At 47.8% G+C, this 26,931-nt stretch overlaps 1 protein-coding gene across 1 annotated transcript in view; it reads right to left on the reverse strand.

Moving 5' to 3' along the window:
- Positions 1-3,224: 3,224 nt before the first annotated feature.
- The window catches only part of LOC121000842 (gastrula zinc finger protein XlCGF66.1-like), a 57,054-nt gene continuing 33,347 nt past the window's right edge, over positions 3,225-26,931 (reverse strand). The window contains exon 6 of the mRNA XM_040431556.1: positions 3,225-3,631. Within this exon, the coding sequence (XP_040287490.1) occupies positions 3,479-3,631 (153 nt within the window). The 3' untranslated portion in view covers positions 3,225-3,478. The remainder of the gene's footprint in view (positions 3,632-26,931) is intronic.

Raw genomic sequence — 26,931 nt, forward strand, 5'->3', positions numbered from 1 at the left:
CTTACTAGATGTTTTCCTCATTTTTACTGCTCACCACAATAAGAAAAAAATTATTTGGCCCAATGTATTGAATTCAAATTCAGGCCTTTTTTTTTACAGACACCTAACACTATCTGGCTATCTATTTAGGTACCGTATTACACTAATACAGGCACACCAGTAATGACAGATTTAGCCGAATATAAATTTGAGGCCTATTATTTAGGCGCTGGGTGACAGGTATACGTTTACAGACAGAATTAGACTTGGATCTGCACTGTAGCGTGTGTGTGAAGTTCTTGAGAATTACCCTATCAGCACCTTGAATCTAATATACCCTTTTAGGGATAGATTTAAAGTAGGCCTGTTACAGCAGAAACCACTAATTTTGAGAATTGCAAAATTGGGAATTGTATTTCAACCCAGAACAAAAACTGTGCTTTGACGGACACTAAATAACTTGACCAGCTAAAGCAGTAATAACAGATTTGGATGAATATAAATGTGAGGCCTATTTTCTAGGCACTGGGTGACAGGCTCAACTTGCCCCTGATGTAGTATATGGCCAAAAAATAACCACACTATTGATGGTTAAAAGCACTTGATGAAAGCTTGACCCTGATGTAGGATATAGCAAAAAATAACCACACTATTGATGGTTAAATGTACTTGGTGGCAGCTTGTGCTGGCGCACCACAAGCCACAAAATGGCCGCCGATCATCCCAGAAAAAAGTGACCTAAAAAACGCTCTGGGCAGCCTAAAAACACTGAGCAATTGAATAGCAGCAGTTCAATGATCCACAGCTGTAGATCGATCACTGAATGAAGTCTTTTGGAGGAGTTAATCACTGCCTAATCTCGCCCTAACGTCGCAGCTGCAACCTCTCCCTACACTTGTATCAGCAGAGTGAAGTGCAGCGCTACGTGACCCAAGCTTATATAGAGGCTGGGTCACATGCTGCACTGGCCAATCACAGCCATGCCAATAGTAGGCATGGCTGTGATGGCCTCTTGGGGCAAGTAGTATGATGCTTGTTGATTGGCTGCTTTGCAGCCTTTCAAAAAGCGCCAAGAAAGCGCCGAACACCGAACTCGAACTTTTACGAAAATGTTCGGGTTCGGGTCCATGTCACGGACACCCCAAAATTCGGTACAAACCCGAACTATACAGTTCAGGTTCGCTCATCCCTAGTGAAGAACAATGCATTTTCCAGCACGATGGAGCACCGTGCCATAAGGCAAAAGTAATAACTAAGTGGCTCGGGGACCAAAACGTAGACATTTTGGGTCCATGGCCTGGAAACTCCCCAGATCTTAATCCCATTGAGAACTTGTGGTCAATCCTCAAGAGGTGGGTGGACAAACAAAAACCCACTAATTCTAACAAACTCCAAGAAGTGATTATGAAAGAATGGCTTGCTATCAGTCAGGAATTGGCCCAGAAGTTGATTGAGAGCATGCCCAGTCGAATAGCAGAGGTCCTGAAAAAGAATGGCCAACACTGCAAATACTGACTCTTTGCATAAATGTCATGTAATTGTCGATAAAAGCCTTTGAAATGTATGAAGTGCATGTAATTATATTTCACTACATCACAGAAACAACTGAAACAAAGATCTAAAAGCAGTTTAGCAGCAAACTTTGTGAAAACTAATATTTGTGTCATTCTCAAAACTTTTGGCCACGACTGTAGAATCCGCATGAAATCCCATAGAAATGCTTATAATGACCGGAGATGATGAGGGACATTTGGGAGAGATCAGAGGAGATGAGGTCTTCTCTCTATTGTCTGGACTGATGACTGGAAGATCTCGTCAGGACAGTTCCCCCATGTTTGAGGTGACAGCAGTATAAAGTATGGTGCACCCTGACACTGGCCACAGTGGTGATACCAGTAATGTAAACCATCATGGCCACAGTGGGTGATTGAGTCAGCACAACCCTGTATGCAGGTGCACATCACTATGGCGAAATACATATACAAACTAGGGCTGCACGATATGGGACAATGTGAGTTAGTTTTTCTTATAGGTTGGTCTAAATATTTTACAGGAAGGATTCCGAATTGGTTATTCACTGTGTGAATTCTATGATGTTGAACAAGAGATGATTTTTGAGTAAAACATTTGCCACATTCTGTACACGAAAACGGCTTTTCTCATGTGTGAATTCTCTGATGTCTCTGAAGTTGAAATTTCCGAGTAAAAGATTTAACACATTCTGAACATGAAAATGGCTTCTCTCCTGTGTGAATTCTCTGATGGCTCTGAAGATTTGATTTCTCAGTAAAACATTTCCTACATTCTGAACATGAATACGGCTTGTCCCCTGTGTGAATTTTCTGATGGCTCTTTAGAGATGATTTCTGAGTAAAACTTTTTCCACATTCTGAACATGAAAACGGCTTCTCTCCTGTGTGAATTCTATGATGGCTTGCAAGAAATGATTTATCAGTAAAACATTTGCCACATTCTGAACATGAATACAGCTTCTCCAATGTGTGAATTCTCTGATGTCTCTCAAGACGTGATTTCTCAGTAAAAGATTTTCTACATTCTGAACATGAATACGGCTTCTCCCCTGTGTGAATGCTCTGGTGGCTCTGAAGTTGAAATTTCCGAGTAAAAGATTTACCACATTCTGAACATGAAAATGGCTTCTCTCCTGTGTGAATTCTCTGATGTCTCTCAAGACTTGATTTCTCAGTAAAAGATTTTCTACATTCTGAACATGAATACGGCTTGTCCCCTGTGTGAATTCTCTGGTGTCTCTGAAGATGTGGTTTCCGAGTAAAAGATTTTCCACATTCTGAACATGAATACGGCTTCTCTGCTATGTGACTTCTTTGATGTAGAAGAAGAACTGACTTTCTAGTAAAGGATTTCGCACATTCTGAACACGAAAACTGCTTCTCTCCTGTGTGAATTCTCTGATGTCTCTCAAGACTTGATTTCTCAGTAAAAGATTTTCTACATTCTGAACATGAATACGGCTTGTCCCCTGTGTGAATTCTCTGGTGTCTCTGAAGATGTGGTTTCCGAGTAAAAGATTTTCCACATTCTGAACATGAATACGGCTTCTCTGCTATGTGACTTCTTTGATGTAGAAGAACTGACTTTCTAGTAAAGGATTTCGCACATTCTGAACACGAAAACGGCTTCTCTCCTGTGTGAATTCTATGATGGCTCTCAAGACTTGATTTATCAGTAAAAGATTTCCTACATTCTGAACATGAAAACGGCTTCTCTCCTGTGTGAATTCGCTGATGGGTTTCAAGATGTGCTTTATTCGTAAAACATTTTCCACATTCTGAACATAAAAATGGCTTCTCTCCTGTGTGATGTCTTTGATGTTGAAGAAGGCCTGATTTCCAAGTAAAACATTTGCCACATTCTGAGCATGAATACAGCTTTCTCTGAGCTCTTTGGGTTCCACAACATCTTCTGCGAGTTTCATTCTGAGTAAGAGTATGTGATGAAGTAGAAGATTGGACTTGTTTTAAAGGATGAGATGATAGATTTTTGCTGTGAAGGTCTGAGGGTACATCTGGGATAATGGCACGCTCTTCATATGTATCTGATATGACACGTGGATCATCTGCATTATAATATGTAGATATGAGATGCTTCTCCAAGCGCCCAGTACAGTCATCTACAAAACAAAACATTTTTAAAATTATTTTTAAAAATTATTGAAGGCAGCTATCAAAATTCATAACTGACAAGAGAGGCTAGAGGGTGCTCTCCAATTGTGTCATGTGACCTGTAAAGGGGGAATATTAATCACCAATATTTATGCAAATATCGATAATTAATATTCATAAATAGGAGGAGCCGTCTATTGATAACTCCGCCTATTTATGCCTTTATATAACAACACAATATTTTCGCTATGCTTTACACTGATCACTATGCTAGCTGCATGCGCCTTACTAACTAACTATCGCCAATAACTACACGTTACATAGATAGTTACAAGTAACAGTATTTATTACTAACAATACACTACGCACGCAATACTAACAATACAGCACTACAAATCCTAAACTACACTACACATTTCCTCGTGTTGTCCGGAGCGCCGATGCGCTCTCCAGGTGGGGCCCCGATCCCTCACTCCTCCCGGAGCGCAGGACGCGCTCCTCTTCTTAGGTGGGGGGGGGGGTCCCGAACCTAACTGCGGCCTTGAGCGCCGATCGCGCTCTCCTAGATGAAGGGGGGGGGTCCGGTCAGCTGCCACGTGGGAGGCCCTGACTCCCGGAGCGCAGGATGCGCTCCTCTTCCAGGTGGGGGCCCAGATGAAGACTACTTGAGTGCCGGGGCCGCCGGGTATTTATCCCCCAGCGGCCCGCACTCCCGCGCCACCAGGGGGCGCGTGCGCGCCCCCATCATCCGCGTGGGCCGGCGCAGTGATATGTTGTCCGGAGCGCCGATGCGCTCTCCAGGTGGGGCCCCGATCCCTCACTCCTCCCGGAGCGCAGGACGCGCTCCTCTTCTTAGGTGGGGGGGGGGTCCCGAACCTAACTGCGGCCTTGAGCGCCGATCGCGCTCTCCTAGATAAAGGGGGGGGGGTCCGGTCAGCTGCCACGTGGGAGGCCCTGACTCCCGGAGCGCAGGATGCGCTCCTCTTCCAGGTGGGGGCCCAGATGAAGACTACTTGAGTGCCGGGGCCGCCGGGTATTTATCCCCCAGCGGCCCGCACTCCCGCGCCACCAGGGGGCGCGTGCGCGCCCCCATCATCCGCGTGGGCCGGCGCAGTGATATGACGTCACTGCGCCGGCCAGCACATCGGGGACGCGCTGCAGACAGGCGGGAGAAGCCTTTGATCTCCCGCCTGCTGCACCTAGCATTCCGGACAGTGCGATAGTAATCGCACTGTCGGAATGCACATAATAGAAGGAGGAGAGGCTTCTCCCCTTCTTCTATCATGTGTAATTATCTCCAGAGGCGCTGGGGATAATTACAACAAAGGGCTCAGATTCTGTTGAATCTGAGCTCTTTGTATCCATCAGGATGACCGGACCCTTGTCCGGTCATTCTGATGCAATTAGCCAGATTGCATCGGTGCGAATGCTTGGGGCACATTCACACCGATGCACCTGGTTTCAGTTGTAGGAGGGGGGGGGATATATATAATATACATGTGTATTGATGCTTGGGGCCCATCCATACACATGTATACATTAATCATACATTCTAAGGGGGATTATATAAGGGGCCACATTCATATATATAAGGGGGCACAGATAATAAGGGGCACATCACAAGCCCCTACATTATCAGGGGGCACAAGCCCCTACATTATCAAGGGGACGGCACCCAGGGGACACATATTTCCCACAGGGGCCAGCATGAGCCCCTGGGGATCATCATGGGCAGACGTGCGCAGATGCTGGGCACATCGTCCCATGATGCTATGTCTAATGTATGCACATATATACCATACATGCCCGCACGTGTTTGCAGGCATGCATGGATATATATGCATACGTCTCAACCGTTCCTCAACATGACCCCACACCTAAAAGCAGAATGACCCAAAGTACATAGAAGGGTCAGGCAAGAAGAACAGAGCTGTTACAACAGGCAAGAGTCAGGCAATCACATCCTGGAAATCAATTATCTAACACAGGGATGCTCAATCTGCGGCCTTCCAGCTGTTGCAAGGCTACAACTCCCAGCATGCCCTAATAGCTGTAGGCTGTCCAGGCATGCTGGGAGTTGTAGTTTTGCAACAGTTGGAGGGCCGCAAGTTGGGCATCCGTGATCAAACAGAATACTGCGAAAAAGATTCTTTGCCCGGCGTCAGAAGGAGGAGGAGACGCTGCCCCCGTCCATGAACAGCATACAACAATTGATGGCAATGTTACAGCAGAAGGAATGAGAAGGGGCCAAGTCCATAACCAATACTGGTGCTGCGATGTGGGACCAATTAGGGTTATATGTCAGAAATCAACCATAGCCAACTGAAAAATTGAATAACTGACTCTAGCATTATAACAATAAGTCATTGTATGCAACAGAGGTGTCAGGAGGGCCAGGAAACCTACCCCCTATTAGAGGTATGGCAGCCCAAATCTCACAATTTTTCAGATGAAACCAGAAGGAACCCGGGGCCTGTATGGGCGACACGTGTTGACACCTTGTACATTCGTAATTTGGACACCAGAATCCAGTGCAGTCCAGAGTGTATGTGACAGGAGGCCTGTGAAATGCTGCACAGAGGGACACCAGGACACGTCCAGGAGATTCATGGAAGAGACCTGTCCCCCTGATATTACTGAGCAAGTCCTGGAGAGTCACAGCGCAGACCTGAGGGAGTCGTTACCACCTTGGTGTAATGGGCTAGGATCAGCGGGAACACTCCTATGGTTTCATCTTCTCCTGTCTACTAGTATGTTTGGGGCAGTTGCTATGTATTATACAGTAGCTGATCTCTTGCTCAGCCGACCTCTCTTCTGTAGCTCACCTTGTTTGGAGAGGAGCTCCTGACTGGTTAGCCTCGCTGTAAATATTCCTAGTTTCTGCAGGAGGCTTCTGGTTATAGTGTAAGCGCTGTGCTTTCAAATCCAGTAATCCTTTTATTTTCTAGTATCTCTCCTAGTATTCTTCATCGGTGTAGTTTTGTTCTTATAGTTTGTCCAGTCTTTACCTCTGATTCTTGTACTCTGTGTGTGTGGTTGGGGGGAGGGGATGTTCCATGTTTCAGTCTGTCCTGCCTTGATTCTAGTTCAGCTCTGCTCAGTTTGGGTTGGGTCTTCGTGTCCTCCTGTTGTCTGTTTTAGGGGCAATTCACACATCCGCAATACACCCGGCCTGCACTCCCATAGAACATGTCCTTTTCTTGTCCGCAGCTGCGGACCGGAAGTTCGGAGCCACGCTACGGAAATGCAGCTGCGGAGAGCACATAGTGTGCTCTCGGCATTCATTCTGTCCACATAAAGAATGAATGGGTCTGCACCCGTTCCGCAGAATTGCGGAACGGGTGCAGATACATTCATACGGACGTGTGAATGGACTCTTAGAGATTAGGATTTTTCATAGGAATGTCTTAAGGGTCAGTGATGTCTGGTATTAGGGTCAGCATGTAAGGACAAATCTAGGGAAAGATCCAGTCAGTGCCACATATTGTCTGTTCAGTCATCCGTTCACCATATAACCCCCATCATCCGTCTGTTCCATTGTCTGATTACCATCCTCATCCTGGTCCAGTCATCTACTGATGAGTTCCTATCTCCTGACTTTCTTCTTACCTGCTTGTGCTGTGATATGTGCTTTGTATTACACAGTTTGGCCCTACTGTAAGTCCTGGGGTTATCTGAGTACTGGAGGACACTGTTCGGACCTGGGGAAGGCGACTGCTATAGGGGAAGTCCAATTCAGGGTCAATATACACTGCTCAAAAAAATAAAGGGAACACAAAAATAACACATCCTAGATCTGAATTAATTAAATATTCTTCTGAAATACTTTGTTCTTTACATAGTTGAATGTGCTGACAACAAAATCACACAAAAATAAAAAATGGAAATCTAATTTTTCAACCCATGGAGGTCTGGATTTGGAGTCACACTCAAAATTAAAGTGGAAAAACACACTACAGGCTGATCCAACTTTGATGTAATGTCCTTAAAACAAGTCAAAATGAGGCTCAGTAGTGTGTGTGGCCTCCACGTGCCTGTATGACCTCCCTACAACGCCTGTGCATGCTCATGATGAGGTGGCGGACGGTCTCCTGAGGGATCTCCTCCCAGACCTGGACTAAAGCATCTGCCAACTCCTGGACAGTCTGTGGTGCAAAGTGACGTTGGTGGATAGAGCGAGACATGATGTCCCAGATGTGCTCAATTGGATTCAGGTCTGGGGAACGGGCGGGCCAGTCCATAGCATCAATGCCTTCGTCTTGCAGGAACTGCTGACACACTCCAGCCACATGAGGTCTAGCATTGTCTTGCATTAGGGGGAACCCAGGGCCAACCGCACCAGCATATGGTCTCACAAGGGGTCTGAGGATCTCATCTCGGTACCTAATGGCAGTCAGGCTACCTCTGGCGAGCACATGGAGGGCTGTGCGGCCCTCCAAAGAAATGCCACCCCACACCATTACTGACCCAATGCCAAACCGGTCATGCTGGGGGATGTTGCAGGCAGCAGAACGTTCTCCACGGCGTCTCAAGACTCTGTCACGTCTGTCACATGTGCTCAGTGTGAACCTGCTTTCATCTGTAAAGAGCACAGGGCGCCAGTGGCGAATTTGCCAATCTTGGTGTTCTCTGGCAAATGCCAAACGTCCTGCACGGTGTTGGGCTGTAAGCACAAGCCCCACCTGTGGACGTCGGGCCCTCATATCGCCCTCATGGAGTCTGTTTCTGACCGTTTGAGCAGACACATGCACAATTGTGGCCTGCTGGAGGTCATTTTGCAGGGCTCTGGCAGTGCTCCTCCTGTTCCTCCTTGCACAAAGGCGGAGGTAGCGGTCCTGCTGCTGGGTTGTTGCCCTCCTGCGGCCTCCTCCATGTCTCCTGATGTACTGGCCTGTCTCCTGGTAGCACCTCCATGCTCTGGACACTACGCTGACAGACACAGCAAACCTTGCCACAGCTCGAATTGATGTGCCATCCTGGATAAGCTGCACTACCTGAGCCACTTGTGTGGGTTGTAGACTCCGTCTCATGCTACCACTAGAGTGAAAGCACCGCCAGCATACAAAAGTGACCAAAACATCAGCCAGGAAGCATAGGAACTGAGAAATGGTCTGTGGTCACCACCTGCAGAACCACTCCTTTATTGGGGGTGTCTTGCTAATTGCCTATAATTTCCACCTGTTGTCTATCCCATTTGCACAACAGCATGTGAAATTGATTGTCACTCAGTGTTGCTTCCTAAGTGGACAGTTTGATTTCACAGAAGTGTGATTGACTTGGAGTTACATTGTGTTGTTTAAGTGTTCCCTTTATTTTTTTGAGCAGTGTAGTTACAGACTCGTCTTTGCTTCATTTAGTGGTTACTACTCACCTGGGCTTTTATCTGTAGGGATCTCCTCCTTGTATTCCTCATCGCCCCTCACATCTGTCTCTGTAGGGATCTCCTCCTTGTATTCCTCATCGCCCCTCACATCTGTCTCTGTAGGAATCTCCTCCTTGTATCCCTCATCGCCCCTCACATCTGTCTCTGTAGAGATCTCCTCCTTGTATTCCTCATCGCCCCTCACATCTGTCTCTGTAGGGATCTCCTCCTTGTATTCCTCATCGCCCCTCACATCTGTCTCTGTAGGGATCTCCTCCTCGTATTTCTCATCGCCCCTCACATCTGTCTCTGTAGGAATCTCCTCCTTGTATTCCTCATCACTCCACACATCTGTCTCTGTAGGGATCTCCTCCTTGTATTCCTCATCGCCCCTCACATCTGTCTCTGTAGGAATCTCCTCCTTGTATTCCTCATCGCCCCTCACATCTGTCTCTGTACCATTAATATTGTTCAGATCTTCATCCTGATTCAAAATGTGTGAAACAAATATTGTGAATTACAGGACAGTCGGACAAGTTGAGTGGAATGTTTTAGATGCCAACAAAAGATCATTAAAAAAAGAGTTATCCAACTTTAAACTTGTGTAATAGACCCCTTCAGAGAGGCGGACCCCCGGTGGAGTTCATACTTACTTGGTCCCTGCCTCTATGTTCTGGCTTCATTGCTCCACTGTCGACTCTGCAGGTGCTGTGTCTGTGGAAATCAACACACTGTTGACAGGGGGGGGGGGGTGCCGGAGATAGTTGGGGGGCAGGTGCTCCCCTGCCCTGTCAACTGGATGTTGATTCTCAGACAGAGACCCGGGATCTGCAGAGGTGCCCATGTATCGATGGAGCTGGAACCCACCAGCAGGGATCAGGCAAGTATGAATCCAGCCACTCTGAAGGGGTCTGTAAAATAATTGGGCTGGATAACCTCTTTAAAAGGGATTATCCCACAAATTAAGAAGTAGGAATTCTACCAGTGACTGGTTTCTCTGGAGTCCGACATGACAGCACCACATGGAGATTGCCCTTCTAGTCTTCTGCAGGGACAGGAACACAGAGAGGTTACAAGGCCCCTCTCACCATCTCCCTCCAGTGTTTTCTGAAATACTACACCAGGATGGATGCAACAAAATATGTATTTACTCATTACCAATGACACCACATGGAGCGATACCAGATAAGCATGTGGTTGGGGGAGAAGGGAGTCTGGGTCAAATCTCTCAAGGGCTAACTCCTGATTGTATTAGATGTCCAGTCTGTAATAAAGCTTGCCCGAGGCGCTGCTCTGCAGATCTGATCAGTAGATGCCTCTTCTCTCTCTGCCCATGGAAGTAAAAAGGCCCTGGTGTGATTGGCTTTAATTCCATCTGGAGCAGGAACTCTTTGCGAACCTCGCCAAAAGGTGGTCTCTGAGACCTTCTTCTCCTTGTTCCTTCCTGAGAACTGTATGAACAGATTTGGATCTTATCTCCAGGATCTCATGGGCATCAAAATATTTCCTATTGATCTTTTGACATCTAAGATGTGGAATCACCGTTGTGAAGGGATGCATTGAAAAGATGGAAAAAACATCTCTTGGTTAAGGTGAAAAGCTGAGGCAATTTTAGGGAGAAAGGCCAGATAAACTTTTAGGATGATCTTATTGAAATCTTTGAGATAAGACTCACGGATGCAAAGGGGCTGTAATTTCCTGACCCTACGGGCCAAGGTAATGGCATCTGGGAAAACAGTTTTAAGGGACAAGAATGTCAAACCAAACTCCTCAAGAGTATCGCAGAGACCCCTGAAGTTAGGTCCCAAAGAGGAATGGACTGTTTTAGGGTCGGTCTGATCCAGGATGTAGCCTTAATGAACATTTTGATCCATCTATAGTCTGCAAGGGGAAGGTCCAGATCTGTACCTTTAGGCTCCTGGGTCTAATGCCATCATTATATCCTGTCACACTTCAGTGTTTGTGGGGAAGGGGGGGGGGAGTGGGGACACCACACCGAGCATAGGAGGGAAAGGGGTGAGGGAATAAAGCCTGGAAACTAGGGAAAGAGCAGGACACCTCCGAGAGCAACCCTAATCAAAGTCCTGACTATCAGACAGGCTGTGCACCCGCCTGAACAGCCTGCCGCTAATGTAAAAGTAGCCTGAAATGGGACCGAACATTCAGATTCGTACCAGGAGCAAAATCTCTTTCAAATCTCCCTGTAAACTGGTGAGGAAACTTTCTTGGGTCTCTGCTGTAAGGTAGATATTACTCTGTTTGACAATCCCTGAATTTTGAGGATTTCCCTCTCAGGATTCAAGATTTCAGGATTTCTGCATCTGGACCTTTCGATACAGAAGAGGGCCCTGGAGAAGAACAATATTTTATCTTAGATAAAGAGGTTCTGGGTCTTCCAGAAATAAATACTTCAGGATCGGGAACCAGCTGTGCTTTGGACAGAATTAAGTAATTTGAATGACACTGGTTGCTTTTAACCATATATTCTTGAGGACGGCCGGAATAAAAGGAAAAGGAGGAAATGAGCATGCTAGGCTCATATTCTATTCCTGAGCACCTCATCCCTTTTTGCTGGTATCCATAGGGACTTACATTCCAAAGAATCTCTCATTACAGGTTTTCTGTGAAAGTCCACAAAAGTAAAGCCCGTCTTCTCACTCTGGGAAGAATTGTTTGGTTGATGTAGTAAGAATCAATTTCTGGAGAGAACAGACATGAAACTGGCTCCAAAGAACTGGGAAGATGCAGAAGGTCATTAACCCCAAGATGTTCATAGCTTCCTTTAATAAGCAGTGGCTCTTTCTCCAGAAGACTGATAATAAACCCCTGTATCATCTCATGTTTGAGAATCGGCAGAAATGAGTGTTTGTCAAGAAAAATCTCCCTGGTGTCTGGAGAGAAAATCTGGATTCTGCCATCAAGAGCAAATTGTCCAAACTATGGAACTACACTCACCTAAAGAATTATTAGGAACACCTGTTCTATTTCTCATTAATGCAATTATCTAGTCAACCAATCACATGGCAGTTGCTTCAATGCATTTAGGGGGGTGGTCCTGGTCAAGACAATCTCCTGAACTCCAAACTGAATGTCAGAATGGGAAAGAAAGGTGATTTAAGCAATTTTGAGCGTGGCATGGTTGTTGGTGCCAGACGGGCCGGTCTGAGTATTTCACAATCTGCTCAGTTACTGGGATTTTCACGCACAACCATTTCTAGGGTTTACAAAGAATGGTGTGACAAGGGAAAAACATCCAGTATGCGGCCGTCCTGTGGGCAAAAATGCCTTGTGGATGCTAGAGGTCAGAGGAGAATGGGCCGACTGATTAAAGCTGATAGAAGAGCAACGTTGATGGCTACTTCCAGCAGGATAATGCACCATGTCACAAAGCTCGAATCATTTCAAATTGGTTTCTTGAACATGAAAAATGAGTTCACTGTACTAAAATGGCCCCCCCAGTCACCAGATCTCAACCCAATAGAGCATCTTTGGGATGTGGTGGAACGGGAGCTTCGTGCCCTGGATGTGCATCCCTCAAATCTCCATCAACTGCAAGATGCTATCCTATCAATATGGGCCAACATTTCTAAAGAATGCTATCAGCACCTTGTTGAATCAATGCCACGTAGAATTAAGGCAGTTCTGAAGGCAAAAGGGGGTCCAACACCGTATTAGTATGGTGTTCCTAATAATTCTTTAGGTGAGTGTATAATGATATCTCTTTCTCTGAGGAAGGCCAGGATCTCTACTACCAGGTTTCTGAAAAGTCATTGGGCAGAGGGCTCCGAGTGCCGCCTCTGGCACCCGTGCCAAAGGTTCGCCACCACTGATCTAGGCTGTTCTGACCTTTAGGAAATGTTGGGCGCAGTGGTTATGTTAGTGCAGGTAGTGTTACCAAGCTCCGGACAGCCCTGACAGACTACCAGTAGAGAGGATCGTGTGATCTACCGACAAGAATGAGCAGCTCCCATCGTTTTGTTGTCCACCACCTAGACACAGGTGGCCCCTTAATTACACCCTCGTCTCTGCCCAGACCTTTTCCAGACATTCAGCAGAAGGAAATCTGACATCATGGCACCCATTATGTGATTTGCCATTGACAGTCAGCTACTGTAATCTTCGTTTGCAGGGATGTCCTGATTGGGAAACCTGGACTACTACAGACTGGAACCGTATCGTCTTTAGTGACAATTCTAGGCCCTCTTTGGGTTCCAGTATGGAGGTCTCCTGGTGAGCGCTTCAATCCTTTGCTATGGAGCGACATACTGCCCTAACTGCTGGTGTGATGATGGTGGGAGCCATCGCATATGACAGTCGGTGACCCCTAGTAGTGGTCCGAGGGACACTAACAGCTCAGCGATATGTGCAGGACATCCTGCTGCCACATGTATTCTTCTCAGCACTTTTCAGCTGGATATGCTCACCTGCGCACAGCGAGGCTTCTCCAGGAAGGTCTCCTCCTGTTTTATTACCTATAAAGCATTTATGGGAACAGCTGAAATGCGAGCTTCAGCAACCTATGAGTGTGCAGGATCTACAGGAGCATCTGTAACATCTGTGGGCAAATGTACCCTAGGATACCATACCAAACATGTATGTCTCCTTGCCCAACCGTATATCATCCATCTTGTATCCGGGCTAGAGGCCGTATCTCATCTTGTATCCGGGCTAGAGGCCGTATCTCATCTTGTATCCGGGCTAGAGGCCGTATCTCATCTTGTATCCGGGCTAGAGGCCGTATCTCATCTTGGATCCAGGCTAGAGGCAGCCCAACAGGGTCCTAAAACCTCCTTGGAATTGGACAATTTTCACCAATAAATGTCTCCATTTCTGTAATATTGGGACCCCTTACATTTCTCATCATTACAGTCACACTGGGAAAGTTTCATCCCAACATCTCCTTCTTGGTGCAGGATTTTTGGTCAATGAGTGTATATACAGATGGGCTCTTACCACTCATGTTCTCATAAAGCTCCTCCCCTTTTCCTCCAGGAGAGTCTCTTGGACGGATGCGAGTCCTGAACCTGGGGACTCAAGCCTTCAGATGCTCCACGCTGCCTGCCAGATCTTCTGATGACAAAGCCAGAGCTCAAATAGGGAAGCAACATCCCACGACATCAAACCTGATGGGAAGGGTCCCTTCAGCAGGACATGGCCATCCCATACAGCAGCCGATTTGAGAAAGTCTAGAAAGGGTCTGGGATGGGCTAGGGAACCCCTACCATGGAAGGAGAGGGAAGAAACCCCCATACAACCCTAGCAAAGATCCTACAATTTGATAGAACAGGAAAATTCCACTCAGGAATCCTCTCTGCACCTGTCCTCTGTAGAGACAGGAAGAGCACTGGAGGCTGGAGCGGCCTATTGACTTCTCTGTGTTCTAGTCCCTACAGAAGATCAGAAGGACAACCTACATATGGTGCTGTCATGGAGAACGTCCTGGAAAAAGTTATCTGGAGTAGTGCATACAACACTTAAGCACCTGCATCTCCCAGGAGTGCACTGCAGCCAGCTCTTCCTAAGCCCCCCCCCCCTTTAATCCTTTAATTATCATGACAACCACAAATGACCCGACAACAGTCTTCGTCTGAGCCTAATGGCTGCAGGTCTCCCAGAGGCTGGACCTAGATTTTAGATGGCGGCTCACAGACAATAATCTTGTACACATGCATCCTCAGCACTGGCCGGACCTGCTGCAGGTGGTTTCTGTGGAGATCGGCTTCTACCAGACGCGTCCGGACTCGTTCCTCTCGGAGACATAAACCTATTGGTTCCTTATTCCCACCTGTGGTCTCCATAGTCAGAGACTTGTAGGAAGAAGCAGAGAACATGGAGCGTCTGTGGTCGGCTGTAATCTCGCCATCTCCAGCTGATTACACCAGTATAAACCAGTATAAACCTAGAATAGTACTGGATAAAACAAGGCGTCCTCCTACAGAGGAGGAGACATCTTCATTACCTGACCGTCTTGTGGAAGGAGAGGACGCGGACATCTCTCTGGTGTTGTCCTCTGGCTGGATCTCTCTGCAGGAGACACAGAGACTGGACTCAGACTTTACAGACAGAGAATTCCAGGACATTTGTATGTAGTCCTGTCCGTTACCTGGAGATGTGAGGGGCTGGTCCTCCTCCATCTTCACCTCCTTGTACAGACCCTTGTGTCCTTCTAAATATTCCCACTCCTCCATGGAGAAATAGACAGCGACATCCTGACACCTTAGAGGAACCTGACAACACAATGACACAGTCATCACCCAGACCCCTCCAGTGCTGTGACTGTATAATGTCCCAGCATTCCCGGCGGTGTCACCTCTCCAGTCAGCAGCTCCATCAACTTGTGGGCGACTTCTAGGATCTTCTCATTGTTCTTCTCATGTATCAGATTACCAGACGTCTTCTTCACCGTGGAGTAATCCTGTTCATGGAAGACGTAATAATAAATGTCACCATGTACATTCCAGAGTCCATCACTTCTACAGCCATGTCCACCTGTAATTACCATAGATAATGGTGTAATGTGACATCATCAGAACCTCTCACCTCTCCAGTCACATCCCCTGTAATTACCATAGATAATGATGTAATGTGACATCAGAACCTCTCACCTCTTCAGTCACATCACCTGTAATCACCATAGATAATGATGTAATGTGACATCAGAACCTCTCACCTCTCCAGTCACATCCCCTGTAATTACCATAGATAATGGTGTAATGTGACATCATCAGAACCTCTCACCTCTCCAGTCACATCCCCTGTAATTACCATAGATAATGGTGTAATGTGACATCATCAGAACCTCTCACCTCTCCAGTCACATCACCTGTAATTACCATAGATAATGGTGTAATGTGACATCATCAGAACCTCTCACCTCTCCAGTCACATCCCCCGTAATTACCATAGATAATGATGTAATGTGACATCATCAGAACCTCTCACCTCTCCAGTCACATCACCAGTAATTACCATAGATAATGGTGTAATGTGACATCATCAGAACCCCTCACCTCTCCAGTCACATCCCCTGTAATTACCATAGATAACGATGTAATGTGACATCATCAGAACCTCTCACCTCTCCAGTCACATCCCCTGTAATTACCATAGATAATGGTGTAATGTGACATCATCAGAACCTCTGCCCTCTCCAGTCACATCCCCTGTAATTACCATAGATAATGGTGTAATGTGACATCATCAGAACCTCTCCCCTCTCCAGTCACATCACCTGTAATTACCATAGATAATGGTGTAATGTGACATCATCAGAACCTCTCACCTCTCCAGTCACATCCCCTGTAATTACCATAGATAATGATGTAATGTGACATCATCAGAACCTCTCACCTCTCCAGTAAGCAGGAAGAGTATCTCTAGGGTAAGATCTAATATCCTCTCCGCCATCTTGTCCCCGTCTGCATCCATTATCTGGTACTGATGATGTCATCGGACAATCCTATATCACAGGAACCTGAATGGAAGAAGAGGAGTCAATGTAGAATCCGCATGAAATCCCATAGAAATGCTTATAATGACCGGAGATGATGAGGGACATTTGGGAGAAATCAGAGGAGATGAGGTCTTCTCTCTATTGTCTGGACTGAGGACTGGAAGATCTCGTCAGGGCAGTTCCTCCATGTTTGAGGTGACAGCAGTGTAAAGTATGGTGCACCCTGACACTGGCCGCAGTGGCGATACCCAGGGCTGTGGAGTCGGAGTCGAGGAGTCGGAGGCAATTTTGGGTACCTGGAGTCGGGGGCGGCAAAAAATGAACCGACTCCTACTAGATTTAAATTGGAATAAAAAAAATAATAAAAACAAGTTTAAATGTCCCAATTCACAAAAAGTTATGATTAATTACCGTATTTTTCGCCCTATAAGACGCACCTAGGTTTTTGAGGAGGAAAAAAAGAAAAAAAATATTTTGAACCAAAAGGTGTGCTTTTGGTGGGTTTTGAACTAATGGTGGTCTGTGGGTGGCACTGTTATGGGGGCATCTGTGGGTGGCACATATATAACATCTTATCTTATGTGTCATCCACAGATCCCCCCCATAACAGTGTCCCTGTGTAGTGAATGGGGGCCGGCATCTGTTTCTGTAATGGCAGCGGGGCCCGGTGCCCGCTTCATTCATAAAGCAGGCGGCGCAGGCGCGTGACGTAGTGAGCTACGCTACGAGCGCCCGCCCGGCCTCCTGATGCCAATACGTTGGTAGTAAGTCGTACAGCGCTAGATTTAGGATGATTGGAATACTTTGACAATACCCACAAGTTAGATATGATTACTGTATACTACAGTGAGCGGGTCCCGGGGTAGTAGAATACAGTGACTGCACCGAGCCCCGCTGCCATTACAGATGCCGGCCCCCAGCCCCTTCTCCCTCTCAGACTATTCACCGGACGGTCGCAGCATTCGCCCCATAAGATGCACTGCTAATCCCCCCCACACTTTTGGGGGGAAAAAGTGCATCTTATAGGGCGAAAAGTAAAGTGCTTCTCTACTGTAAGAATAAAGGCCAATGCACGCAGTGCGTCACGTTACCGCAAAACGAACACGTTAAGTGACCGTGAAAAAGCTTTTCATCTGCTTCACTATATGGCAGGCAACGCACAGATAAGGAGCGGCAATACTTCTACTTTCCGGTGTGTTCCGCTGTTACAGGGAACGTCCATGGGTAACCTCGCCGCTCACTGATAACTGATGAGTAAATGTGTTTTCTGCAGGACGAGAGACACTAGTGACGGGAATGGACGGTCAAGAGCTCAAGACTGAAGCTGGAAACCATCGGAAAAACTGCTGTCCTTCAGCTGAAGCCATAAAACCTGTGACCTCAGATTGTAGCTGAACCTTTACACATGACTGAGATTCTACTGGGAAATCAGGTTTTACAATAAATGCCCCCCGTCCTGGATCCCCCCACTGCCCCGTCCTGGATCCCCCCACTGCCCCGTCCTGGATCCCCCCACTGCCCCGTCCTGGATCCCCCCCCTGCCCCGTCCTGGATCCCCCCCACTGCCCCGTCCTGGATCCCCCCCACTGCCCCGTCCTGGATCCCCCCCCACTGCCCCGTCCTGGATCCCCCCCACTGCCCCGTCCTGGATCCCCCCCACTGCCCCGTCCTGGATCCCCCCCACTGCCCCGTCCTGGATCCCCCCCCCTGCCCCGTCCTGGATCCCCCCCACTGCCCCGTCCTGGATCCCCCCACTGCCCCGTCCTGGATCCCCCCACTGCCCCGTCCTGGATCCCCCCACTGCCCCGTCCTGGATCCCCCCCACTGCCCCGTCCTGGATCCCCCCCACTGCCCCGTCCTGGATCCCCCCCACTGCCCCGTCCTGGATCCCCCCCACTGCCCCGTCCTGGATCCCCCCCACTGCCCCGTCCTGGATCCCCCCCACTGCCCCGTCCTGGATCCCCCCCACTGCCCCGTCCTGGATCCCCCCCACTGCCCCGTCCTGGATCCCCCCCACTGCCCCGTCCTGGATCCCCCCACTGCCCCGTCCTGGATCCCCCCACTGCCCCGTCCTGGATCCCCCCACTGCCCGATCTCCAGCAGAAGATCAGCACAAAGGAGAAGGCAGCGGCTTCCTGGCCAGTACTTCTGTGGTAATGACACGTACGTGGCCTTTCTTTCCTTCAAGGAATGTAGAAAATACAGTCACATATTAAATACAGAGGAGTCAGAAGTAGAGTTGTTGCGATACCAAATTTTTGATTCGGTTTCGATATCAATCAGACGTCAGGAGAGCAGCGCATGCGCAGGATGTCAGTGCGGCCTGTGACTGACAGAAAACACTGCACTACTGAAGCATCAACTGCCACAATACACTGCACTACTGAAGCGTCAACTGCAACAATACACTGCACTTCTGAAGCATCAACTGCAACAATACACTGCACTACTGAAGCGTCAACTGCCACAATACACTGCACTACTGAAGCATCAACTGCCACAATACACTGCACTACTGAAGCGTCAACTGCCACAATACACTGCACTACTGAAGCGTCAACTGCCACAATACACTGCACTACTGAAGCGTCAACTGTCACAATACACTGCACTACTGAAGCATCAACTGTCACAATACACTGCACTACTGAAGCATCAACTGCCACAATACACTGCACTACTGAAGCGTCAGCTGCCACAATACACTGCACTACTGAAGCGTCAACTGCCACAATACACTGCACTACTGAAGCGTCAACTGCAACAATACACTGCACTACTGAAGCGTCAACTGCCACAATACACTGCACTACTGAAGCATCGACTGCCACAATACACTGCACTACTGAAGCATCAACTGCCACAATACACTGCACTACTGAAGCGTCAACTGCCACAATACACTGCACTACTGAAGCATCAACTGCCACAATACACTGCACTACTGAAGCGTCAACTGCCACAATACACTGCACTACTGAAGCGTCAACTGCCACAATACACTGCACTACTAAAGCGTCAACTGCCACAATACACTGCACTACTGAAGCGTCAACTGCAACAATACACTGCACTACTGAAGCGTCGACTGCCACAATACACTGCACTACTGAAGCGTCAACTGCCACAATACACTGCACTACTGAAGCGTCAACTGCCACAATACACTGCACTACTGAAGCGTCAACTGCAACAATACACTGCACTTCTGAAGCATCAACTGCAACAATACACTGCACTACTGAAGCGTCAACTGCCACAATACACTGCACTACTGAAGCATCAACTGCCACAATACACTGCACTACTGAAGCGTCAACTGCCACAATACACTGCACTACTGAAGCGTCAACTGCCACAATACACTGCACTACTGAAGCGTCAACTGCCACAATACACTGCACTACTGAAGCATCAACTGCCACAATACACTGCACTACTGAAGCGTCAACTGCCACAATACACTGCACTACTGAAGCATAGACTGTCACAATACACTGCACTACTGAAGCATAGACTGTCACAATACACTGCACTACTGAAGCATCAACTGCCACAATACACTGCACTACTGAAGCATCAACTGCCACAATACACTGCACTACTGAAGCGTCAACTGCCAAAATACACTGCACTACTGAAGCGTCAACTGCCACAATACACTGCACTACTGAAGCGTCAACTGCTACAATACACTGCACTACTGAAGCATCAACTGCGACAATACACTGCACTACTGAAGCGTCAACTGCCACAATACACTGCACTACTGAAGCGTCAACTGCCACAATACACTGCACTACTGAAGCATCAACTGCCACAATACACTGCACTACTGAAGCATCAACTGCCACAATACACTGCACTACTGAAGCGTCAACTGCCACAATACACTGCACTACTGAAGCGTCAACTGCCACAATACACTGCACTACTGAAGCGTCAACTGCCACAATACACTGCACTACTGAAGCATCAACTGCCACAATACACTGCACTACTGAAGCATCAACTGCAACAATACACTGCACTACTGAAGCATCAACTGCCACAATGCACTGCACTACTGAAGCACCAGCTGTGACAGACATAATACACTGCACTACTGAAGCACCAGCTGTGACAGACATCACACACTGCACTACTGACTGCGGCCCCCGGCTCCCCGGTACCTGCTCCTCCTCATGCCGGGGCTCTCCCTCCCGCTGTCCGGACATCAGAGCCTCTTTACAGGACGTTTCCAGCAGAACTTCCTCTTTCCCTCAGGTTCCTGGAGTTTTCCTCTCCCAGCATGCTTTGCGGTGTGACGTCACAGGGCTGGCCGCGCCTGGCACACTGGTCAGTCAGCACTAGCCCCGCCCCCTACACCTCCGGCGGCCATGTTAGTACACCCAGACATGGCTCCTGCTCCTCTCCTCACATCACTGAGGGCCACAGGCGCTTCCCTCACCATCTCCAGAGCCCCAAACACTGGGAGCGGCCAGCACAGCCGTATCTAAGCCTCTCATGTGAGATACAGCCTGCTGAGCCTGAATCACAGCTTCTCTTGTGTGATACTGTCTGCTGAGCTGTGTATCTAATCCTATCCTGTGTGATACTGCCTGCTGAGCTGTGTATCTAATCCTGTCCTGTGTGATACTGTCTGCTGAGCTGTGTATCTAATCCTCAGTTGTGTGATACTGTCTGCTGAGCTGTGTATCTAATCCTATCCTGTGTGATACTGTCTGCTGAGCTGTGTATCTAATCCTATGTGATACAGCCTGCTGAGCTGTGTATCTAATCCTATCCTGTGTGATACTGTCTGCTGAGCTGTGTATCTAATCCTATCCTGTGTGATACTGTCTGCTGAGCTGTGTATCTAATCCTATCCTGTGTGATACTGTCTGCTGAGCTGTGTATCTAATCCTATCCTGTGTGATACTATCTGCTGAGCTGTGTATCTAATCCTATCCTGTGTGATACAGTCTGCTGAGCTGTGTATCTAATCCTATCCTGTGTGATACTGTCTGCTGAGCTGTGTATCTAATCCTGTCCTGTGTGATACTGTCTGCTGAGCTGTGTATCTAATCCTATCCCGTGTGATACTGTCTGCTGAGCTGTGTATCTAATCCTATCCTGTGTGATACTGTCTGCTGAGCTGTGTATCTAATCCTGTCCTGTGTGATACTGTCTGCTGAGCTGTGTATCTAATCCTATCCCGTGTGATACTGTCTGCTGAGCTGTGTATCTAATCCTATCCCGTGTGATACTGTCTGCTGAGCTGTGTATCTAATCCTATCCTGTGTGATACTGCCTGCTGAGCGGTGTATCTAAGCCTCAGTTGTGTGATACAGGAGGAGCTGGTCACATGGTGCAGTGTCGCTGTCAGGGTCGATCTGTTCCGCGCCCTCGCTCTTTCGCGCCTCTGCACACCGGCCTCAGATTGCGCCTCGATCACACGCCGCCTCCATCTATGACATTTAAATCAATTCCCCGATTAATTAGGGGCTCCTAGAAACCCCCCCCCCCCCCCCCCCCGCAGTCAGGCTCCCAGTGGTACAGAACCCCCCCCCCCCGCAGTCAGGCTCCCAGTGGTACAGGCCGCACTCATACACTTATAATGGAGGTTACTGGGCTCGTTCAGGGCACAGGGCAAAACCATTAACGAGGTGATTTAATGTACTAAAAAGGTACAGGACTTGCAGGGGCCCACAGAGAATTCATGGGGCCCCAGAGCTAAACTTAGTACTGGGCCCTCTCTTCCCGCACAAATATAAAGTACAATTTCAGTAATATATATACACACAGTGTTTTTTATTATTTTTTGCTTCTGATTAGAGATGAGCAAATTTCCGCTTATGAAATCCGTTCACACTTCGTTTACTGGTAAAAGCAGAATTGCGTTATGGATTCTGTTACCACGGATTGTAACACAATTCTATGACGGAATGCATAACGGATTGCCTTCCGTCATAATAGAAGTCTATGGATTGCAAAACGGATCCGTCCCATTTCTGTTATGCAGGGGAGGACTCGGGGTCAGGGGGGAGGACTCGGGGGCAGGGGGGAGGACTCGGGGTCAGGGGGGAGGACTTGGGGGTCAGGGGGGAGGACTCGGGGTCAGGGGGGAGGACTTGGGGTCAGGGGGGAGGACTCGGGGTCAGGGGGAGGACTTGGGGTCAGGGGGGAGGACTCGGGATCAGGGGGGAGGACTCCCCTGCATAACGGGACGGATCATAGACTTCTATTATGACGGAATGACTAACGGAATGCCTCTAAGGGTAACGTGGTAACGGAATCCATAAGTCATTACATCTTTCACCACCAAACGAAGTATAAACAAATTTCAAAATATGAAATCCGCTCCTCTCTACTTCTGATGGTTCCTGTGCACACTGCCCTCTATATATGCAGCAGCAGCAGCAGCAGCAAGCAGAGTTCATGGGGGGGGGGGAGTTCTTAGTATGTCTCCCACCCAAATAAGCTCTGGTGGCTGCTGCTGTGGAAGGCAGAATTGCTGCCCCATCTCCTCCCCCCAGGTAATTAGTCGTTTTCTCGCTCACAACTTGCAGGTGGTTCTGGGGGCTGGAGTCCGAGGGCGAACTGCGCAGGCAGAGAGCACAGGCCGACCTCCCGCTCACTTCTTTCTCCTGCTGCTGGGATGCACTAGCCCAACGGTCCCCAACCGCCGGGCTGCGGCCCGGGACCTGGAAGATGGTTTGCTGGGCTGCGGCAATCAGGGACGTCTTTAACGCGGTACTAATGAAACGCTTCCATTATAGATGCGCTTCATTAGTACCGGAGGACCAGGAAGGACCTGTACTCACCGCTTACTGGTCCTCGGCTATCGGCTGTGCAGGGCGCTCTGTGACCTCACACTGTGCGCCACGATACACAGCCGACAGCAGGAAGAAGAGGATCGCGATAGTGAGGAGCGGTGGCATCTAAGAGCAGGAGAGGTATTTTTTTATTTGCGCTGGGGGCTGACATGGAGGGCTGGTAGATGGCTAAAGGTTGGGGGGTCTGATCTGAGGTCTGATTAACATTGGGGTCTGATTGCTGGTCTGACCTGAGGTGTAATGAAAAATATATTTTTCTTATTGTTCTCCTCTAAAACCTAGGTGCGTCTTATAGGGCGAAAAATATGGTACAGTGCAGCAGAGAGCCGAGTCAGTTTATATAGTGTTATATACAGTTGCAAGAAAAAGTTTGTGAACCCTTTGGAATGATATGGATTTCTGCACAAATTGGTCATAAAATGTGATCTGATCTTCATCTAAGTCACAACAATAGACAATCACAGTCTGCTTAAACTAATAACACACAAAGAGTTAAATGTTACCATGTTTTTTAGTGAACACACCATGTAAACATTCACAGTGCAGGTGGAAAAAGTATGTGAACCCCTAGACTAATGACATCTCCAAGAGCTAATTGGAGTGAGGTGTCAGTCAACTGGAGTCCAATCAATGAGATGAGATTGGAGGTGTTGGTTACAGCTGCCCTGCCCTATAAAAAACACACACCAGTTCTGGGTTTGCTTTTCACAAGAAGCATTGCCTGATGTGAATGATGCCTCGCACAAAAGAGCTCTCAGAAGACCTACGATTAAGAATTGTTGACTTGCATAAAGCTGGAAAGGGTTATAAAAGTATCTCCAAAAGCCTTGCTGTTCATCAGTCCACAGTAAGACAAATTGTCTATAAATGGAGAAAGTTCAGCACTGCTGCTACTCTCCCTAGGAGTGGCCGTCCTGTAAAGATGACTGCAAGAGCACAGTGCAGACTGCTCAATGAGGTGAAGAAGAATACTAGAGTGTCAGCTAAAGACTTACAAAAGTCTCTGGCATATGCTAACATCCCTGTTAGCGAATCTACGATACGTAAAACATTAAACAAGAATGGATTTCATGGGAGGATACCACAGAGGAAGCCACTGCTGTCCAAAAAAACATTGCTGCACGCTTACAGTTTGCACAAGAGCACCTGGATGTTCCACAGCAGTACTGGCAAAATATTCTGTGGACAGATGAAACCAAAGTTGAGTTGTTTGGAAGAATCTCACAACACTATGTGTGTATCACGACCGGCGTGCCGATCGCATACGTGACGCAAAGGGAGGGAAAAGGGAAGGCCCTGTCCAAGGGAGAGGGAAAGGTGGTGACCCTTGAGGCTGGCACCTGACGTCCTTAGACGGGTTTCTCACCCGTACGCCGATCACGTGCCTAAACCCTGGCTTTCCCTAAGATGAGCACTAAGTAGTGAATAGGGAGGTGAGGACACTAGTCCTCACCACTGACACTAAAGGGAAACACCAAGGAGAGGACAGACAATACTGACAAAACATATAATCCCAGGTGGGCGACAACAGCGGACAACAAAAGCCCAACAGGGATCCAGAGGGTAACGCTCTGGAACAACAACCAGGAATCACAGCTCCAGAGGGTCAGTATAGAAGTCACGGCAGGAAGCTCTATATCTGGCAACCAGAGAAGTGTGAGAGGGGAATATAAGGAGTTTGGGAGTGACGGACAAGAAGCAGCTGAGAAGAAGCTACGGATCCCTGAGTGGGACAAAAAGGATTGCAAGGCAAACACAGAAAGCTATCATTAAGAAGCAGCGCGATCTCTAGACATAGAGCGCGCAGCCACCCACTGCGACTTCCTGACCCCGGGTATAACGGAGTCAGACGTCATTCTTGAAGTATGGTGGTGGAAGCATCATGGTTTGGGGCTGCTTTGCTGCGTCAGGGCCAGGACGGATTGCTATCGAAGGAAAAATGAATTCCCAAGTTTATCAAGACATTTTGCAGGAGAACTTAAGGCCATCTGTCCACCAGCTGAAGCTCAACAGAAGATGGGTGTTGTAACAGGACAATGACCCAAAGCATAGAAGTAAATCAACAACAGAATGGCTTAAACAGAAGAAAATCCGCCTTCTGGAGTGGCCCAGTCAGAGTCCTGACCTCAACCCGATTGAGATGCTGTGGCATGACCTCAAGAAAGCGATTCACACCAGACATCCCAAGAATATTGCTGAACTGAAACAGTTCTGTAAAGAGGAATGGTCAAGAATTACTCCTGACCGTTGTGCTCGTCTGATCTGCAACTACAGGAAACGTTTGGTTGAAGTTATTGCTGCCAAAGGAGGTTCAACCAGTTATTAAATCCAAGGGTTCACATACTTTTTCCACCTGCACTGTGAATGTTTACATGGTGTGTTCAATAAAAACATGGTAACATTTAATTCTTCGTGTGTTATTAGTTTAAGCAGACTGTGATTGTCTATTGTTGTGACTCAGATGAAGATCAGATCACATTTTATGACCAATTTGTGCAGAAAGCCATATAATTCCAAAGGGTTCACATACTTTTTCTTGCAACTGCTGGGAATGGACCCCCAGTGCCTCTAGCTGCAGGTTCTGTACAATGCTCTGACCTCACAGGGCCAACAAGGTCTACTGACACGGACAGAACAGGACAGACTTTCAGCTCCAGCCTCGGCTTTACCTGACTACAATACATGGACAAGAGGGATTAACCGGGCTCCATGGAAAAAAGCTTCCAACATCCAGACACAATAATTGAGTTCCTAACATATGCTAAGGAAAGCTATGTAGGAAAAGGTTAAAAACCTAAGCCTGGGCCGTGATGAGCTGCACCTGGCGAGTTGCTAGAGAACCTGGATGGCAGCACACTTGCTCACAACTTCCTGAGCAAGGACCCTGAAGGTCCAGAGCAAGGAAACACAAATATGACAGGTTGCTGTTCAGACTGTGTGTCCATTTTAGGTGGACCTCGGTTAGCTCAGCCACGTCCTAGAGAGGGACCTACTGTTTAGTTAGAGCCTGGACAAGGCTAGGTCTTGTGTTTATGATTTATGTTTTATGCTACTTGATGAAATAAAACTGGCAGGACACCAGTTAAAATGCACTTCTGCCTCCTGAGTCCTCCTTGTGCTTAAAAGCCTGACTATTCCCCCTACCTTTCACCCCTGAAAAGGGAAGCTTGCCAGACGAACTGTCACACACCATGGACTGGGTAGGCAGTCACTACCCTACCCTCCTGCTTAGCATAGAAAGCATAGCTACAGGCATTCACTGCAACATGTACAATGGCTCAAGTTCTGACAGCTAATACATACACACACTGCAGGTAGGTCTTTGGGGTGGCAGAAGACTATAGTCCTATCTGGAATAGCAGAGACTTTGTGGAATCAGCAGATAAACCCATTAAAACTGTAGAGTCTATTAGGGTAGTGATCATCAAGGTACAAACTCCCGAGGCAGGGGGTAATGCCTTTGCTGACACAGCAGCCTGAGCAGCCACTCTGAAGCCCTAATGGAGGCCTACTGAGGAACCAAGTCCGACTGATATCTCTTTACTGGACAAGGCAGTAGATGTCTGGTTGTGTAGAGTGGAAGCAGCAGCAATAGTTTGGAACACGATGGACAAGAGAGGACATGTGGGGGGAGTAGAAGTGGCAGCAGCACAGTATGGAACCTGACGGACAAGA

This window comes from Bufo bufo, chromosome 5 (genome assembly GCF_905171765.1).
Source record: "Bufo bufo chromosome 5, aBufBuf1.1, whole genome shotgun sequence".
NCBI lineage: Eukaryota > Metazoa > Chordata > Amphibia > Anura > Bufonidae > Bufo > Bufo bufo.